This window comes from Barbatula barbatula (assembly GCF_947034865.1).
Source record: "Barbatula barbatula genome assembly, chromosome: 24".
NCBI lineage: Eukaryota > Metazoa > Chordata > Actinopteri > Cypriniformes > Nemacheilidae > Barbatula > Barbatula barbatula.
The window spans coordinates 11406142-11424401 of NC_136787.1; the positions used below are offsets into that span (position 1 = coordinate 11406142).

The following is an 18260-nucleotide window of genomic DNA, read 5'->3' on the forward strand; positions in this document are numbered from 1 at the left end:
TATACCCGCCCTCCTCTTCCTCCGACAGCAAACTGATTTTAAGATCACTCTGAGCTCGTCCAAGTATTTGTGTTATCGTCCACCACAATCCGCACCATCTGCTGGGACTCCTGCCACACATCCCCCATAATTCCCCCTGCAGATGTGGCCGTAAGGAGCGGGCTCGCCGCAATCTCTCCATTTAATCCCTCCGCAGTCCATTCATACCACAGAGACGCTGTGCAGTCGCCAATAAACATCATACATTTGTTTATCTTTTTTATTGAGGTCAATGGAAAACATGTTCTCACACAGCACAATTTCACTGCGCGGAACGTTTTATGTCGGGCAGATTAAACAGCGCGCTGTCAAATCTAGTGAAAACAATCACAGATAACAATAATACATTCAAATCAGGTGCTAATAATGGCAAATACTAATACGTTCCCCTTGGCAGTAACCTTTATCTTAATCTGAATGGCTGATGCACTTTGCTCAAAACATGTTAAAGTATGATTTCAGAGCAAATATTTCTTTTCTCCAGGGAAAGTAATAAAGCTCAAATGAATGACATTTCATGTTTGAAAGATAAGAGGGGAATGCAGATTAAAACCGATCACTGACTGACCGCACACTGTCACTTTCAAAAGGCTACATTTGTCTTGGCAGAATCCGCGTGACGTGACTTTTTTAATCTTGCTGTGCTGCTCTTGACGAAAGCTCTTTGCTTATTAGAGTGCATCTGTTTTCAAAGTGTTGGTTTTAGAATTGCATCCGGTTTGACACGACAAACTGCATTCAGTGTTATAGACGTGGGAATGTTGGCACCTTAGTGTTTTTACCAAATGAAAACGTTTAAAGGCATAGTTCACCCCCAAAAAAGAAAATTGTAATTTGTCATTGATTCACCCTCATGTCATTCTGTGGATCACAAAAGAAGATATTTTGAGAAGTGTCTCAGTGCTTTGTGTTCATACAAAGGAAGACGATGGAAGTTGGTGTTGTTCGGTTACCAACATTCTTCAAAATATCTACTGTTGTGTTCTGCAGAAGAAAGTCACCCGGATTTGGAATTACATGAAGGAATTCAATTTTGGAGTGAACTGTCACTTTAAGTGAAAGGCAGGATTTCTGAGTTTGTAATGACTTACATATGCAAATAGATTTCACATATATGGATTAAAAAGGAACTTAATTTATATTTCACTACAAATGTTAAAGATAAATATTTGGTAATAAATATGCTTTGAAATGGACCACAACAGCAAGATAAAACAAACACCCTGAGTTGTGTGTCATGATATTATAGAGGTACAAAATGACACTTTACGTCAAATTTAAGTTCAGTATAAAGCTTCCCATAACTCCTCTCTGTGTCAGTGAACAGTTTTTGCTGACGGTCACTCGTTGTTATTAATGGCAGGTGACGGTTTGCTCTTCATTCCGTCTGTGGCTGCCCTGGAGGTCTCAGTCACAAATCTTCGGGGAATCCATACTGACGTCACAATCCGCTTATATTCCTTTCGAAAGTTTCTGTTCAGGAGTCCGTAAATAATGGCGTTGAGGCAACTGTTGAAATAGGCCATAAAGTAGCTTACCACAAATAGCCACTCGGGTACACGTGGAGCCATGACCTCTGGGTTGATGGCCACCACGAGACCGATCAGATTCAACGGAGCCCAGCATATGGCGAACAATACAAACACAACAAACATGGTGATGAAGTTGCGCATGTCATTCGGCCTTAGCCTCGAACGTTCCTCGCTCTTCACCTTTCGCCTCACTTGTATCACCAGAACGAAAATCCTCAGGTAGCAGAAGGTTACCACGGCAATGGGCACCAGGAAGTGAACCACCACCACAACCACAGTGTAAGAACTACTGACGGTCTGAGTAAAGGTGCAGGAGTAAACCCGCGGATCATAACTCAACGACCCCACAAAGAAGTTGGGAAGGATGGCCAGGATGGTGAGGGTCCAGATGAGGGCTACCAGCAGCAGCGTGTTACGGTAGCTGTAGAGTTGTCCGTAGGCGAAACTGTGACAGATGTAGCAGTAGCGGTTGATGGCGATCCCGGTGATGTTGAAAACGGAGCCGATGACGCTCAGACCCATCAGGAAGCCGCTGATCTTGCATTGAGTGTCTCCAAGAGACCAGCCATCGTGGAAGATGGCGTATAAAACCAGAGGGTAGGGATAGAAAGCCACCACTAGGTCAGCGAAGGCCAAGCTTACCACAAAAACATTGCCTGTGTAGTAGAAGATAAAAGAGAGATATTTAATTAAGATGATTAAAATAATTGAAGATTATTACATCAATATTAAAAAATACTACTAAATAAAATAATTGAAGATATGATTCCTTAAAACAAAAATTTGCTAACATCTCTATCACTTTTTACATTTTGACAACACACTTGTTTTTTGTAGTATGCACTACGGTATACAATATAGTGCATGGTATATATACCCCTTAAAGTTCCACTGCATTCGATCATTTTACCACTTAAAACTCATCTTTAAGAATTAAAATAACATATGTTATACTGTATGTATTAGCATTTGTTTTTTCCTGGGATGATCATTTCTCCATGCCTCAAAATGACTTATGAAGAGTAACTCTACATCCTTTCTTCATACAGTATACGTGGAATAATGAATATGCAAATGAGTGCATCTTGGTGCCATCCTGGCATACTATATCTAAGGCTCAAATCTGTTAACGTGATTGGTTACAGGGTAATGATGTCATAAACAGAGCCGGTTTCAAACTGCATTAATTTGGTACGCTGCAATGATGAATTTGCACATGGTTTATCTTAAATCATATTCAAAACACCATAAAGACATATAAAAAACACTAAAAACATTTTCACCACAGGAGAACTGTACATTTCTATTGTGTAATGAATGCAATTTATTGTAGCAAACTAGTAAACAAATTTGAAATAATATTTTGAGAACTAGAAAAAAAACTGGAAAAAAACGAGAATGAAAACACAACACAGAGACTAGGCAAGACTTGGAAGGATTCTGACTGACTTCAAACGCAGTGAAAAGCCTTAAATTACACTGTGACAGAAGAAAACACATAGCTCTATAAAACAATTCAAGACTTTGCCTTTTCAGATGAATGTCACACACAGTCTACTGCATTTAAAGTTTGCTTATGTCAGACAAATCCATTTTCTCACATTAAATAGTCAACATAGCTCCCTGTGTAGATCTGATGTGGAATCAGGCAACTGAATAATGCAATTTGCATGGATTTTCTTTCATTTGTAGCTCCTGGTTCTATATTTCTGCATAAAGGCATGGCTGCTTTGGAGGATGCATGATGCTAAAATGTAAAATAAATATATTTTTGTGATTTACTTTTTGTGATTTTACATCATCCTATGTAATACTAAGAATGTAAAGAAAATATAACCTTGATATATTAAATATTAAATATTGACTAAGACCATGTCCAAGATAGAAATCCTAGTGAAATAATGTTTCAAATCAAACTTTGATGCTCCTTTTCTCAAAATGTTCTTATGATCCTTTAGCCTGGTTTTCACAGACTGGGTCACTCATTTTATACACACTAACATTACGAAAAAGAAAATATTTTCTGCAAAATGGTAACATGAAAATCTGCATAGTGTATTTGTCATGAAATAAATCTTGTTAGAATATAGAGCTCTTCCGACCCAATGATTATGGATGAAATGTGAGTACTGTAGGACCCCTATTAATCCGATTTATCTGCTGAAAGTGATGAAAAACATTTCTTCTCATTTTCTGTCAGCACACAGATAAAAACATGCTCTCACTAAAAACACAAAGTAAGACAGAAAATAGCACATGTTTCCTTCCAATTTCAATATATCCATTCTCTCCATCATGTAATATTAGAGAGATCATTACCAAATTTGCTCTTCTGTTCTATACCGTGGCCTTCAACAACGATCCAATGTATCGTCTTTAACCTGACATGTTGAAATGACACTGACTTGATTTCCTTTTCTTACTCTAAGAGTCTGTGAAATGATAAACACAATTACCCTGACTTCCATGAACCTAACATTTCTTCTCCTGGCTTTCTTCTTTTTCTCTGGACTTTTATTCCAAGCGCCTATAATTCAACCTGAGATGTAGCATACAGTACTCACGTTGGAAAATGGTTTACATGGGACTCATGCTCAGCTGCAATTTGTTTTTGCTCACATATTTGAACAATCCAGTAAATAACATTAAAGCAAATTGATATGTAAAGTTCATAGATTTCCTATATAATCTTCTTACAGAGAATATTTTTGTATATTTGTTTTGTAGCTGATTAATAATACCGTTGGCCGTTCTATCAGCTTCTGTTAAAAACGTCTCGGTTACGTATGTAACCTCTGTTCCCTGATGGAGGGAACGAGATGTTGTGTCGAACCGACAGATGGGGTTCGCCCTTGAGAACCAATCATCTTCTGACTATTTTGAAAAGGCCAATGAAATTGGCGAATAAAATTTGCATGCCGGGCTCCGCCCCCGGATATCCGGGTATAAAAGGGGAGCCGGCGTGCTCATTCATTCACCTTTTGTGCTGAGGAGCCTGAGAGCATCTCGTGACTGCTGCAGCGGACGGCTATTGTTGTGGCATGAAGGACACAACGTCTCGTTCCCTCCATCAGGGAATAGAGGTTACATACGTAACCGAGACGTTCCCTTTCTGTCGGTCTCTCGACGTTGTGTCGAACCGACAGATGGGGTTCCTATTGAAAACGCCACAGCACTAGCCGCGTCACAATCTATCGCGAAGCGACGTTGACCGGCCTAGGCGAGTCAGACGTAAGCGCTGTCGCGAGATTGTAACCTTCCAGTAGGTAGGCAGGGGTCCCAGAGCTTTAGAAAAGATGAGTAGCCCCTGCCCTCGGCCACCTCAGACGGCTCCATTGGCGAGAGCCGTCCGGTACCGTAGGACCCCTGGGTAAGCGCTATTCCCTCAATGGGGAGGTGCGCTATGGAGACCACTTCCCACCCTCGGGGGGAATACAGTGGAAACATCAACATGGTCTTACCGGCAGGGAAGAGCTCATGGGAGGTATGTGCGGGATGCCGCAAGGTGGATGTCCACCTGGGGAAGGTCATGGGTTCCAGGAGGGGAACTAACTCATGACGGAATCTCAGACGGAACCACCCTGCTGGGGGGGTTACTACGTCTGGAGCACTAAGGTCGGTTAGAGCTACATGAGGGTAACTCAGCTTGGGCCCGCCAAAGGTGGCAGGCTGCTCTGCTCAGCCCGTTGCCTTGAGTGCTTAGGGATGGATGGAATGCCTATTCTTCGCCCGAGGGGAAAAAAGGGAGGCAGATGATAGCGCACTGACCCACCTAAAGAGGGGGATGGCGCTCTTCGCAGGCGTACACCCTACCGGCCGCCGGTCTCACCTGGTGTTACCCTGTAAGACTCGAGCTGACACCGGTTCCACGCGGAGGTTGTAGAACCTCGCAAAGGTATTGGGCGCAGCCCAACCCGCAGCTCTGCATATGTCTGCCAGAGAGGCACCCTGAGCCAGTGCCCACGAGGAGGCAACACCCCTAGTGGAGTGTGCCCTCACTGCCAGTCCTGAGATCGGTACGCCGTCGTGACTTTGGGCACGTAGCCGGGCCGGGGTCTCAGGATCACGTGAGAATCACAGGGCCCGAATTTGAGGCAATCCGTGGACACGGAAAATGCTTGCAGATCCCCCACCCTCTTGATGGATGCAAGCGCCACTGGGAGAGCCGTCTTCATCGTAAGATGAGAAAGAGCGGTCTCTCCAAGGGGCTCGAAGGGAGGCCTCTGAAGGCCCGCCAGGACCACATTGAGGTCCCAAGAGGGTATGGAGCGCGGAAGAGGTGGGTTAAGCCTCCTCACGCCCCTGAGGAACATGATGATCAGGTCACGCTGCCCTAGAGGTTTTCCAGCAACTGGCTCGTGATGAGCGGCGATAGCGGCTACATACACTTTCAGTGTGGAAGGGGAGAGATTACTCTCCAACCTCTCCTGCAGGAAGGACAGCACGTGCCTGACCGGGCAATTCCGTGGGTTTTCTCTGCGAGAAGAACACCAAGACGAGAAGAGGTGCCACTTAAAGGCATACAGCCGCCTTGTGGCAGGTGCACTTGCCTGAGTGACGGTCTCCACCACCGCGGGGGGTAGACCACTCAGGATCTCCTCGTCCCATCCAGGAGCTAGACATGGAGGTTCCAGAGTTCTGGTCTCGGGTGCCACAACGTGCCCTTCCCCTGCGAGAGAAGGTCCTTCATCAGGGGAACTGGCCAGGGGGAAGTTGTCATCAGAGCATTAGCTCTGAGGACCAAGTCCGGTTGGGCCAGTAAGGCGCAACTAGTATCACTTGATGCTCCTCTTCCCTGATCTTGCACAGGACCTGTGCAATGAGGCTCACTGGGGGGAAGGCGTACTTCCGCTTGTCCCGTGGCCAGCTGTGCGCTAGAGCATTCGTGCCGAGGGGGCCCTCGGACAGGGAGTACCATAGCGGGCAATGGGTGTTGTCCAGGGAGGCCAACAGGTCAACCTGTGCCCGCCCGAACTGCACCAAAATAAGCTGGACTGCACGGGGGTGGAGTCGCCACTCTCCACGGGGCGTCAACTGTCGAGCGAGCGCGTCGGCTGTCTGGTTCATTTTGCCCGGTATGTAAGTGGCATGCAGAGACTTCGTCACCTGCTGACTCCACAAGAGGAGGCGTCGAGCAAGTTGCGTTAACTGCCGTGAGCGAATGCCACCCTGATGGTTGATATACGCTATGGCAGTTGTGCTGCCTGATCGGACCAGTACGTGGTGGCCCTGCACGAGGGACCGTAGTCCCTTCAGTGCAAGCAGAACAGCTTGCAACTCCAGACAGTTGATATGCCGGCACAGGTGGGCCCCCGTCCAGCGGCCCGACACTGCGTGCCCTTTGCACACCGCACCCCAACCCTGTAGGGAGGCGTCGGTCGTTACCACGAAGCGCCTCGGGACCTGTCCCAGGGGGACGCCAGTCCGTAAGAAGGTCATTGATGACCACGGGGTTAGGATACGACGGCAGAGAGGCGTAATGACGATCCGCCGCCTGCCTGTGTGCCACGCTCTCCAGGGAACTCGTCTCTGTAGCCAGTGCTGAAGCGGTCTCATGTGCATCAACCCGAGGGGAATTACCCCAACTGAGGACGCCATGTGTCCCAGGAGCCTCTGAAAAAGTTTCAGGGGGACCGCTGGTTGCCGCCTGAAGAGGTTCAGGCAGTTCAGCACTGACTGTGCGCGCTCTTAAGTGAGCCGCGCCGTCATGGAGACAGAGTCGAGTTCCATACAGTTGACCCGTAACCCCAAACAGTCTAGGTGCTGGAGCACCATATCCCTGTGCGTATACAACAGATCTCGCCGAGATAGTTGAGTACCCGCACACCTCTCTCCCTGAGGGGAGTGAGGGCGGCTTCCACAACCTTCGTAAAGGCCCGTGGGGACAGGGACAGACCGAATGGGAGGACCCTGTACTGATATGCCCATCCCTTGAAAGCGAACCGTAGGTACGGTCGGTGACGAGGGAGAATCGAGACATGAAAGTACGCGTCCTTCAGGCCGATAGCCACGAACCAAACCTGACGGATGTCAAGATGCGCCTCTGCGTGAGCATCCTGAAAGGCAGCTTTTGAAGGTGCTTGTTCAGGGTACGCAGATCCAGAATGGGGCGCAACCCTCCACCTTTCTTGGGGACGATGAAGTACAGGCTGTAAAACCCGCTGGACATCTCGGCTGAGGGGACGGGCTCGATCGCCCTTCGCCAGAACTAGTATCACTTTGTACTTGCCATGTTTCACCAAGGCATCCGCCTCTGACTGAGGTGAAGAGGATACCTCGAAACTTGGGTGGAGGTCTGGCAAATTGGACCGAGTAGCCCAGACGGATCGTATTCTCCAGATACCTTGATGGTCTCGTGAGTGCTAACCAGGCACTCAAGACTGCGACAGGGGTACTAGAGGAACGATCTGCTTCACCGACCCTGTGGAGGGTGGTTCGCTGGCTAGCGGTGCCGGCTGCACCTCGGGGGTGGGCTGGCTCCGCTGACTTACCTGCGTGGCGGTGGCGCAGCTCAACGCACCGTCGAGGTGAGGGTGCTGAGGGCTGCGCAATTTTATACTCGGCTTTGCGTGTCGCCACGACGCAACGTCGAGTTGCCGAACACCGTCCTGTGGAGGAAGAAAGAAAAGACCCAGAGAGAGACTGCTGTTTTTGTGAGGAAGTGGGTGCTAGGCCCCAAAAGGGGCCCAGCAGATCTTGGGACGGGGCAGGGACCTTCCCTTTCCGACCGGCCAGCGATGGAATGGCTGGGATCGGGCCCGATCTCTTCTGCTTCCGGGGTGGCTGCTGACGAGACGGTGGTTGCTTCCTCGCTGTCTTCTTCCGGGGGGGCGCCTGGGAAGGGGGCACCGTAGCCGGAGTTGACGATGAGGAAGGCCGGGGCTGCTGGGAGGCAGACGTTCCCCGGGACCACAACGGCCGAAAGACGGCCGGGTCGCGGCGGGGCAGGATATGCCTGATGGCCTCCGTCTGCTTCTGCACTGCCGAAAACTGCTGAGAGAAGTCCTCGACAGCGTCACCAAACAGCCCTCCTTGCGAGAGGGGAGCATCAAGAAAGCGAACCTTCTCGGCTTCCCGCATCTGCGCAAGGTTTAGCCAGAGGTGCCTCTCGTGGACCACTAGTGTGGACATCGTCCGACCCAAAGCCTGCGCCGTCACCTTAGCCGCCCGGAGGGCGAGGTCGGTGGCAGTGCGGAGCTCCTGCATGACCTTTGGGTCGGTCTTACCCTCGTGGAGCTCTTTCAGTGCTTTGGCCTGATGGACCTGCAGGATGGCCATGGCATGAAGAGCTTGTCCAGTGGCGTTGTAGGATTTGTTGTCCAGCGGCGTTGTAGGATTTGTAGGACCGCGACTGCACGTTCCACCTGGGGGACATCGACATAGCCTCTAGCTGCCCCATCATCGAGGGAAGAGAGGCCGACAGAGTCAGCTAGACGGGAGCGAGCCGAAAAGGGGGCGCTCCAGGTCTTGCTGATCTCCTCATGGACCTCGGGAAAAAGTGCACCCTGCAGCCCGATGCTCGCGGCGGCCCGAGAGAGCATGGGTGACATCTCAACGTCTGCCTTTACCTGAGCTCTATCTCCCGGAGGAGACGGCTTGAAGGAATCGTCAGGGTCGGATACCAGTAGGTCGCCCTCCGATGCTGCGAGGGACATCTCATCGTCGTCACGCATCGTGTCCGATTGCGTGACGGAGGAGTAAGACGGTGTGGTACCACCTTCCCGGGAACGGCCAGACGAGCGAGATGGGGCGTGAGCCATCGGCTGACGGATTGACGCTCACGGTAATCCCCATGCCAGTCCTTTGTGTTTTGTTGTGTTATGTGTCGAGACCGGTTGCCTTTGTTGTTACTTGGCACCACGTGTCCTCCTGTCATGTCTCTCAGCCCTGCCCTTGTTTCTCCATTAGTTATGCCATTAGTGTTTAGTCTTGTCACCATCCCCGGTCAATCTTCCCTTTAGTGTTTCATTCCCCTCCCCTGCTCCGTTAAATTCTCCTGTTAGTTTTCCCTTAGTGTTCCATCCTTGTCACCTGCTACCCCTCTCCCTATGTAATCAGACTTCATTAGTGTCTCCCTTTTATATTGCTCCAGTTTCCCTCGGTCCTTTGTCGGGTCATTGTCTAAGGTTGTCTGAGATTTGTTCGTGACTGTGGATTACCCTGCTTCAAGTTTGTGGACTTATTTTTTTTCCTAAGGGCTTTGTTTCGTTTTGTCCCCCTCGTGGGAAGTGTTTGTTTGCTAGTGTTTTGTTCATGTTGTCCCCATTGTGGGTTTTTTCATTTAATAAAGTTTTCTAAGTTAACCCTTCGTTTGCCTGCATCTGGGTTCTGTCCTAACCATTTTCTGACAAATGGGATGTAAATGCTATTCAGGGATATATAAAGCTAGAATCAGAGAGTAGTAAAGAAACCCAGTCAAAGTGTGAAAACCTTGAGAACTGGGCATAAACATGTACTGAAAGGCCAAAGGTTAATATTTAATTTCCAAGTCTTATTATAGATAAATAAATAAAACGGGCATTCCCTGGTCACCGGTCAAACTCTATATGCTTAGAAAAAAGGAATACATCTGTAAAAGAAACAAACACTGCTGGTTCAAAATGACCACGTGACACGCAGCCTTTTGTCTTCCTTGTGGACAACATTCTCAAAAATACCCTCAAAGCTATGGCAGACACAATACACACTGACCCTATGGTTGAGGAAAATCTTTCATTGTGTCCACGCAGTTCATGATCCAGAGAATGTTTGGAATGGATAACCACACAAATCAATAAAATATAAGTCAGCAATGTATAGTGCATAGCCTTATACAAGAGACTATTTGAGCTTTTCTTCGCCAAAAGAGAAATCAATAGTGTGATTAATTCTTAATATTAAAAAATAGAAGTGTGGGGTTTTAACAAGTTATAAATAAATGGGGGAACCGGAAAGTCAGTAGGTATAAGCTACAACAGAGAAAAGTGAAGCGAAATAAACATCAGAAATTCATACAGTCCTTTCAGAGCGTCTCTACTGTGCAAATCCAGCTTGGTTTTTTTTTCAGAATGCTGCCCGAGTCTTTAGGCATTAATTCTAATGTGCCGCTCTCCATGGTGCTGAAATCAAATAGCAGTCATGTTACAATGTAAATGACTAAAATTCACATCCACAGAGCGGATGCCTTGGTGAAACATGGCAAGTACAAAATTGAAAATGGATTAATAAGATGTGTCAGTTATTGAATGGTATCCAGTGTGATTAAATTAAAGAATAAATGTTATTTCATGAGCACGGTTGGTGTTCCTGTACTCAACTGCTAGAGCAATGCATTAGAATTGCATAGGCAACATGGTTTGATTCCCATTGAAGACACAAATTAATACAAATTGTATACCGATAAGTGTATGATATTCGGCGGCATTTATCGGTGAGGTTGCGAATTGCATCCAAAGGATTACTTCACCTCTCGCTTTCAAAGCACTACGGGGGCTGACACAGAACTAAGATGTCGTCACGCTTTTGCTTCTTTACCGAAGGAGATAACGTGTTTATAAATCGCTTTCTGTAAAGCAGTTTGTTCGGCTATACTGTAGAAACAACATGATGAATTCCATGTATGTAGTTAGAAATAGCCGATTCTAAAGTACTAAAAACATAATGCTTAGTTATGTGAGGTCTTTATACACCTCTGAAGATGTTTATTATATTGCATTTCTGTCAATAGATCCTCCTAAAATTACACATTGGACATTTTACTTTTGGTGCTGGCCAAATGCATAAATGTCTGTTCCCGCATGTGGCAACGACTGCACCATGACAAATATTTATAAAAATCTGAAATGAGAGAAAATAAAACCCTGAATTTTCTTGCTCAAAGTAAACTTTTTTAAAGAGTGAAAGGTGATTCAAGTGTAATTGGCCTAAAATGTACTTTTGATGGACGCTTATAACCTCGCAGAGCTTGTCTTGCGGTTCACCTGGAGCTTGTTTCCGCAGTCTGAGAAGTATAATTACTAATGGAGGAGGATGACCTTGTGAAACTTCAAAGCCAAAAATACAGTATGTGCTCATTAGCACAGCATCTTCACTTCTAATCATAAGTGATAAAAGCTGATACTTCATGGAGACCCCTCTGCTACATGTGATTAAAAAAACCAAGAGAGAAAAATCTCGAATTCGGAAAATGAAGAAGTTTAAATGGAATCATGCTGAGGACTTGATTCATTATTTCACCAGTTCATTAGAAGGACAGCACACTTCTGTAATAAAAATTAGATTTATATGTGAATTCCAAATTTTATACAAAAAGAAAATTGAAGGGAAATTGATGGGGTGAAATTCAAAGGACAAGATAAAAACACGACGGAGTGACAGGAACACGAACTAAACTACACTGGACAAGACTAAAGATGAATATAGACATTAGGTACAAATTACTGGCCTAAACTACACAGAACATAAACAGGACCGCACCACATGAAACGAAATGAACCAGCAAAAGACAGAAGACACAGGGGCATCAAGAGGGACAGCTGGGGGGCATGAAATAACCAATGAGGAGACGAGAGGGCGGGAACAGAGACAAGACCGGAGAGAGTGTATGGCAAGCCATAAGGCCCATAAATGCCTCTCTCCACATTAAAGATTATGTCATGTTTATGCCTCTTCATATCATGTCTTTCTTGGTCTGGTGGCAAAACCACGACAGAGAAAATTGCGACAAGGCTCAGACAGTTTTTCTTCATTATATAATCATTTGGTTGTGCAAATCTGCATGTTAAAAAGGAGTTTGTAATGTAATTTTGTTAGGAAAAAAGTCTAACAAAACATATGGCAACAATTTCTAGCCTTGTCTCAAATCGTCCACACTAGGTTAAATTTTTAAGGTTGAATTATTAAAATAGATGAGGCTTACAATTATTGTATGTAACATAAACATAAACAAGCCATGTAAAGAACTGTTGCCCAAAACTCTTTTTTTTGCCACCGCTAAACAAATATACTTCACCTCAAACTACCACAATGTAAAACTAAGAATGAAGTTTTCTAGAAAGGCACACAGCATTTGCAAGAAGCTCTTCAATTATTAAAACAACTGATGAGGAAGAAAAGATAAGTCCAACTCAATGTAGGACAGATTCCAAGAGGCTCACTCTACATGTATAAACACATGAATACTTTAGGTTCATCTCAAACCACTGACACAAACAGAAGAATTTCAACCTTCAAACCACATTGCCATCTGTGCAGCCCACCCTTACCATCAGCCAACCCACTATGAGCCCGGTGTCCCTTCTAGCCAAAGACTATTACATCATTCTGTGCTCTGTGCAAAATGTCAACATTTCATTCCCAGAATGTAACTCAGAAAAGTCACGTAGAAATGTAAATAAACAATGGAAAACAACACGAACGATGCATCAAAAACGTTCAGCTCTGGCTGTGAAGTCATTCTTTACGGGACATACTGTGTAAGTTCCACAAAGCTGAGTTTGACCTGAAAAACTGTCATTTTTTTCTTCGCCTGATGAAAATGCTTTAGGCAGTCAATCTTTGATCAGATCAAAATTTTGCTTCATGAAATGCAAATTGTGCATCTCAGCCGGCAACTCCCAATGATCAAATGATTTTAGTCTGGAGCTTTACATTCTTCACTGGTTAAGACTGTAAAATGCTGGATTTCATTAAACAGAAGTGATCAAATCCTGCCCGTGTAAGCATGCATAAATGGATCTAGAAAATCTTGACATTCAGCAACTTTTTTGCCGGTTCTCTGGATTGTGAAATTAGGAGGGATGAGTATGAAGATCGTGGTGATGCCTCACACTTGCTGTCCGGGGTTTAGCCGTTTTATCTTCAGCCAAGGATATGTCAGCGCACAGAATTTAAAGAAGAACATTTGCCTAGATAGCAAAGTAAACTTTGCAAAGTAGAGCAACCGCTCGGCATGAAACAAAGATTCTGCAGTTCAATGATAGGGTTTGAAACACACAGGTTGCAGGTTCTCCTCTCAGTAAATGCACAACTGATAAACTTTTGTAAAAATGGGATCTGTCAAGTGCATAGACGTAAACCCTAATCCAAGACCTTTGGTTAAAAGTGTCTTCAATACGCTAAGTTCTGAGATGGTCCACTGGGAATCAGGGATGCTACTGTTAAACTGGACAGAAATAGAAAAGCTTGGACAATTTTTTTTTTTTATGCATTTCAAGCCAAGCATCTTTCAAAGACCTTAAAAGCGATAGCGCTCGCAGAGAACAGACAGTCTGAGACAAACAGTTACTGCTGTGAAACTATCATCAAGAAAACCTGAAAGTGACGCCAAACTATTTGAACCTGCGGCGGAGTAAAACTAGAACTGAATATGAAAGGACTTTTACATTTTCTTTCTCCATTTCAATTTCTTCCTGGGCGATGACATGTGCTGGCACATCAGTGAGGGCAAAACTAGTAAGAAAGTGTCAAATGAAATAAAAGATGCCAACAAAGTTCCATTACATTACTTGTGATAGACTTTCAGTGTGGAAATTTCACCCACTACCACTTTATGGTATGAAGGGACCGAACAGAACGAAATGATCTGTCTTTCCAAAACGAACCAAAATTCAACGAGGAAGATTCAAGAAGTGTTTTCCATAGGAAGCAGATAGGACAAGATCACATCAACGATTAACATTTACAATTGACAAGAGTTACATTTATCTGAGACCAGAGGTCTCTTAGTTATTGCTCTCAGGAATACACGAACAGACATACAGGCCTTGTATTCCAAATCCCTTGCATCAGACATCTTACATTAAGTAAAACACCTTGCCACTGATGTCTTGAAATGTGCCTCAAATCTGTTCGTCCCTTCAGAGCAGACTCAAGTGACGGTAAACTTTGATGTTTACCAAAACTACCCAAAGAGGATGTTTTTCAGGCGCTATAAAACAGCAGGTGGGCTGCTTGCTCCCTCTCAATATTCAGTGTGGCATAAATCCAGAGCTCTGTAACCCAAACCTTTCTCAAACTGCTTTTCTTCATTTAAATGATCACTGACGTTCATCACAAATATAAAAGGAATTAATATTCTATCGCTCAAGTGGGTCAGACGCATGTAATGAGGGAAATTATGAACTTGAAGTTTGTCTCTGGGATCTCTGGATAGATTGTGCTGTTGGCAATGTTTCTTTGATGGCTCAGCTCCGCCTCTATTTCCTCCTTCCTCGTGAGTTTCTAAGTCTCAGAGCCACCCATCCTCTATGCCGCTGATGTTAAGGTGTTCCACACTCCTGCGTAACATCCACACCCGGCTCTGTTTCAGAGACAGGTACTGAGGACGGAGTACAGATAGTTATACCACACCTCAAACCTCAAAAGATGAGACCGAAAATGAGAGCAAGACGCACACGGTCATTGAAAGGGAGAGAGAGAGAAACAGAAAACAGACGCACGCATTTAATTCGGAAAGGACTAAAGACGCTGAAAGGCTTTGACGGCTCTGCGAATGGACACTGACCTGATTTAAGTTAAGTCATGTACAGCCCTGTGGCCGACGACAAAGCAAAATGCACAAAATTTGCCTAATCACAAATGGAACAGAAATAAAACCACATCATTCTCGCCAACTTTCTTAAAGAGACAGTCCACTCATAAATGAATAACACTGACTGACCCTTGTCGTTCCAAAATTGCTTTAGTTTTTTTCTGCAGAAAACAGACAATGATTTTAGAGATGTTTCCCCCAAAAATGATTACATCATTTATTTATGTCATTCAAAACCTCTATGACTTTCTTCTTCAGAATAAAAAAGAATGCTGGGAAACTGTCAAAATATCAGATTTTTACTTGAAGGTAATTGTGGCCAAAATAATTAATTTTAACGGTACTATCACAATACCAATTTTTGTAAATTCATATTGCTATCGGTCAAATGTATCCTTCTCTTTCTTTAATTTTCTGTTTTCTCTTTTTTGGCCAATGCAGCATATACGGATACAAATGTAGTAAGGCAGAGAAAGTGAGTCTGTAACCATTTCGGGTGATCAGGGGAATCTGCACAAAGGAATATGGGAACATAAAATGTATATTCGTGTTTGAAGGAATCATCCTTTAGTTGATCTCATTCCCTCCCTGCTCCACTTTTCTGTACTTTAATGCCTCTCTGTGTCTTAGTGACATTGTTATTGCTGGCGCTAGTTGTCTGATTGGCTCCAGTAATGATAGAGCACTGACAGATGAAGGAATAAATTCTCCTCCTTCAGAAAGAAGATCCGCTCAGGCGAGATACGAGAAGAAAGCATCAGTTGCCACAGCTGTCACGGGGAAACCACGCACAAAATCTGACAGCATACCTGCTCGATCTAATGAGCCATTGATGCCCCCCAAAACCCTTCCCAACTGTTCGAATAGCTCTGGAAGGGGAGGCACAGAGTCAGGAGTGTCTATCAGATGGAGGATGATATGAGATTGTGTAGACATGCCTTTGAAGCAGACAGGTCCGGCTCTTGCTCGGTGTGAAAAAGCACTAGCTTTGAAGTCTCTTGTGTAGGCTTTCCACACACTTCGTCCCCCGCAGATGCACAAACTGTCAAGGGGGTCTAACTACAGCCCCCTCCCGGTCCACAGCATCAGCAGTTTGTGAAGCATAAACAAACACTAAGAAATGTGTATGAGACAGGTGCTACTTGAAGTGCCGAAATCTCTCATCTTCCCCTTCTTTCTCTTCTAAGTCACTCAATATTGAATATTTTAAGTTCAATAGTAGTTGGATTGTGACAGTAACGAAAGAAGGGAACATCACTCGGTTTTAAAACATGCAATTTGTTAATGAAGCAGGAGATCATTTGAGACCTCAGTTCAATTAAAGGTCAATTTAAAGATGGAAAATACATCCAATGCGTCCATTTTCAATTTAAGAAAGTCTCTAAAAAGGCTCAGGAGGGTGCCCAATTTTCACTGAAATCCAGGTCCAAATACTGCATCCCTAACCATGGCGGAAAGTCTTTGAAGCCGCACTGCTGAGACTGATAAGCTGCTGTAAATTTTTGATGACATGGTCAAGCCAAAGTGAATCTTTTCCTAACATTGGTCAAAGCTCTGACTACAAAATTCAGCAGTTTCTGCACAAAATCGAGCATGGAGTTGCCAAAGAATAGTTTACAGTTGACATGGTTGCTGAAATCATTCCTCCAAGTTTATAATGAGCTTTAACTCAAAAAAGTATACAGTAGAAAAGAAACATTCACGGATAACTTAATTTGTCTAAAATGCTTCATATGTTCAGAGGGTTTTGGTGGACTGGATGCATAAACTACGTTTTAGAAGATTTTGTTATTGCTGTGATGCTCAATGTCGGAATATTGTAAGCATTTTTAAGACTTTAGAAAATAATGTATTTATAAGTGTAAACGTTTACATTTACTGTAACTTCGTGGTCATGCACTCTTGAGAGTTAGTTGACTGAAGCTGAGTATGTAAGAGCACAGAGACATGCTTTTTTACCATGTATTATTTACACCTAAGGTAGCATGTCAAAGCAGATTATTCAAAGCAAAAAAACAGTTAGTTTATACAGTATTTATTCACCTGACTTTATCCCCATTCAACACCGGTTTCTAAACGAATTTTTTCTATACAGGGCATAAACCACAGAGAAATGACATCTCACCAGCATTCCTCAGTTTCCGATTCCTGAACACCGAAATGATGACTAACAAGTTCCCCAAAACATCCACCACTGTTGTGAAGATCAGCACGCTGGCCAGCACCGCGATCGCCCAAGCGGGACGCCCACTCGAACCCAACGCGCGACCAACGTGCCCCAATCCTGTGCTGTTATTCAGAAAGGCGATATTGTCTGGCATCCCGGTTTCTTTTAACGTATTTACACGACCTGTGGGGGAAAAGAGCACATCGGCTTTAGTCTTCAAATTTTAGAAATGATGCAAAATTATGTGTTAGGTTTGTTGCCTACTAGAAGCGGGTAATTCCGTCTGTCTTCAGCAGAAGTTGGAAACAGTTGGTGAACCACGATTCATTGTCATCTCCGCGCGCGCGGCATCACTACTCTGTCCAAAAACACGAGGTTGTATCTCAACATGTTATCAAACTCATTTCTGTGCGAATAGTTCATCCAACGCATCAATGTTCGCCTCGCCTCCTCTTCACCGTCAAACTACGGAACAGGAACAACCTGGCGCCGTGTCACCCCATGGCAACACTGTGGAAGTTATTTCTTTACGCAGATGCTCTGAATTGTAAATCCAGCGTGCTGTCGCAAGGGAATCTGGGAATGTGATTGGCTCGAGCTTCTAAGTGAGACAAATGACGGCGGGAGTCCACAACGGTGTGCGCCAAGAACGCGCGCTGGCGGGTGCGCAGAGGATAAATCAGGGTTAAACATTAACAAGGAATAATATTATGTTTTGAGGAAGCATCTTAGTTGGCCGTGCGTAAAAGTGCAAACCTGATGGTTTAGGTTGTTAAATTGTGACAAATGAATTTCCATTTACAAATGTAATGGTTACACTTTGATTACTGTAGTTAGTTTGTGGTTACTTTGGTTTTACTACAAATACCATTAAAACTGCGGTTGCTGTAGTAAAACCATGGTTAATTTAAGTAACAACACCGCAACATGCAAGTATAGCCTACTCTCCTTTACTTGTCCGTGCCGCTATCCAAACTCGGTCTCGTTAAAGGTAACCCGCGCGCAGCGTCAG

At 44.7% G+C, this 18260-nt stretch overlaps 1 protein-coding gene across 1 annotated transcript; it reads right to left on the bottom strand.

The window, feature by feature from the left end:
- Positions 1–233: 233 nt before the first annotated feature.
- Positions 234–17826, bottom strand: mtnr1bb (melatonin receptor 1Bb). Its single transcript, XM_079447917.1, has 3 exons — positions 17513–17826; positions 17207–17431; positions 234–2227 (listed from the first exon to the last, which is right to left on the bottom strand). Exons 2-3 carry the CDS (start codon positions 17400–17402, stop codon positions 1380–1382), a joined length of 1044 nt encoding a protein of 347 aa, XP_079304043.1. The 5' UTR covers positions 17403–17431; positions 17513–17826; the 3' UTR covers positions 234–1379.
- Positions 17827–18260: the final 434 nt, after the last annotated feature.

What these genes read in the sequence shown, in the direction of transcription:
- mtnr1bb (XM_079447917.1), bottom strand. Translation starts at nt 17,402, where the DNA reads ATGCCAGACAATATCGCCTTTCTGAATAACAGCACAGGATTGGGGCAC. An exon ending in TCGGAAACTGAGGAATGCTG is followed by an intron (nt 2,228 to 17,206) that starts GTGAGATGTCAT and finishes TCTACTACACAG; the next exon opens with GCAATGTTTTTGTGGTAAGC.